The 1,789-nt window shown below is 58.1% G+C and overlaps 1 protein-coding gene across 1 annotated transcript in view; it reads left to right on the top strand.

Moving 5' to 3' along the window:
* The window catches only part of TENT4A (terminal nucleotidyltransferase 4A), a gene marked incomplete in the record, with an annotated part of 24,132 nt that extends 22,349 nt beyond the window's left edge, over window positions 1-1,783 (top strand). Inside the window, 2 exon segments of the mRNA XM_014585852.2 lie at window positions 249-413; window positions 1,566-1,783. Of these exon segments, the coding sequence (XP_014441338.1) occupies window positions 249-413; window positions 1,566-1,760 (360 nt within the window).
* Window positions 1,784-1,789: the final 6 nt, after the last annotated feature.

Here is a 1,789-nt window from a genome sequence, read left to right as displayed (position 1 = left end):
CACGGTTTACTAGCTGCTTCTGGGCAGGCGTGTTCATGTCAGACTGGGCATCGGCAGGCTGTGCACCGACCGTTCTGCCGGGCCTGTGTGCAGAGGGCTCTCGGTGCCGCCCGCCGCTGTGCCCGTGTGGAGCCGGGACGGGTGGCCGCTGTTTGTTCCTGTCCCCCCCCGCCGCTGTGCCCGTGTGGAGCCGGGACGGGTTGCCGCTGTTTGTTCGGCACTTGTGGACGTCTGTGTTTTGTCCCCAGACCAGGTTTACTGTACCTCCACCGACCCTCGGGGTTGCCCCTGTTCCTTGTAGACAAGCTGGTGTTGAAGGAGCCGCATCCCTGAAAGCTGCCCACCACATGCCTTCCCCAGCCATTCCCTCGGCGTCCCCCAACCCGCTGTCAAGCCCTCATCTGTATCACAAGGTGGGTCTCTGTCCCCAGCCCTGGTGTCCTGGTGCCCTTGGTGCGTCCTCTGAAGTGGCTGCGTGCTGGGTGGCGTGCTGCATTTTCTCTTTCAGGAGAAGATTCCAGAGAAACTTCCAGAAGGGTAGCTTGCTTTCTGGTCATTCAGCTTCATGTTTTATTCCTTCCTGGTAAAACTCAAGATGGTCTCTTTTTTTTTTTTTTTTTTGAGAGGTTTTTGCTACAGGGTGCGTGCACTCGCCAGAAAGATGGAGAGAGACAGAGAGACAGGAAGCAAGAAATCACCCCCTGGGGGGATGGCCATGCCGCAATCCCTTCTCCTCTCGGGATCTTGGGCATGCACACACGCCTGGCGTGAGTTTAAGCCACCGGGTCCGGGACTCAAACCGCGGTTGACTACATGGGAGTCCAGTGACATAGGCATTATGCCAACTGTTGGTCCCAAGGTGTTCTCTCTTGATCCTTCTAATAAACTGGTTAGCAAAAAACTGAAATTTGGAATGAAGACTGTAGAATGAAGAATGTTTTGTTTTATGCTGAATATTTTGGTTATTGAAAGCAAACAATAAACCAAGAGCCAGCCTTGCCACACCTCTCCCAGGTGGGACCACTGCGCCCAGTGTTTGATCCCCCTCTGGGTGTCCAGGCAGAGGCGGGGGGGGGGTGCCCTTGTGTGCTGGTTGGACCCTGGGGTCCCAGGATGCTCTTGCCTGGGCCCCTGTGGCTTCTCTTAGTATGGAAAGTGCAATGGAGACCACACCGGGACAGCCAAGCAGGTGTAGGTCCTGGTGCTTTTAACGGGCCTAGGTGTTTGGGAGGGCATGGCCAGGGCTCCAGGAGGATCCGGGCAGGCTGCAGTGTGTCCCCCAGGCTGTAGTGCCTTCTGGTCCATTCAGCAGGGCTCAGGTTCTCACTCCTGTCGGTCTCTGGCTTGTCACATCCCATTTTGCCAGTTCACACCTCTGTTCTCAAGGGCTGGTGGCATCTGCAGGCTCTCGTGCCGGGTCTGCCATGTACTGAAGAGAGTGGCATGGCTCTGACCCCTGGGCTTGCTGCCTGAGTGAGCTTTGCACACGGTCGACTGGGGCAGGTCCCAGGGCCCTGTCTAGTGTCTGAGCTGAGTCCCGACTTCACCGCCTCCCCTCTCTCCAGCAGCACAACGGCGTGAAGCTGTCCATGAAAGGCTCTCACAGCCACGCCCAAGGCAGCGGCTACAGCTCTGTGGGCAGTGGAGGCGTGCGGCCCCCTGTGGGCAACCGCGGACACCACCAGTACAACCGCACCGGCTGGAGGAGGAAAAAGCACACGCACACGAGGGACAGCCTGCCCGTGAGTCTCAGCAGATAATGGCTCCTGGCTGCGTCCACCTCCCTCCC

The sequence above is a fragment of the Tupaia chinensis genome, unplaced genomic scaffold, assembly GCF_000334495.1.
Source record: "Tupaia chinensis unplaced genomic scaffold, TupChi_1.0 Scaffold000096_1, whole genome shotgun sequence".
Taxonomy (NCBI): Eukaryota; Metazoa; Chordata; class Mammalia; order Scandentia; family Tupaiidae; genus Tupaia; species Tupaia belangeri.
This window is presented reverse-complemented; position numbering and strand designations above follow the sequence as displayed.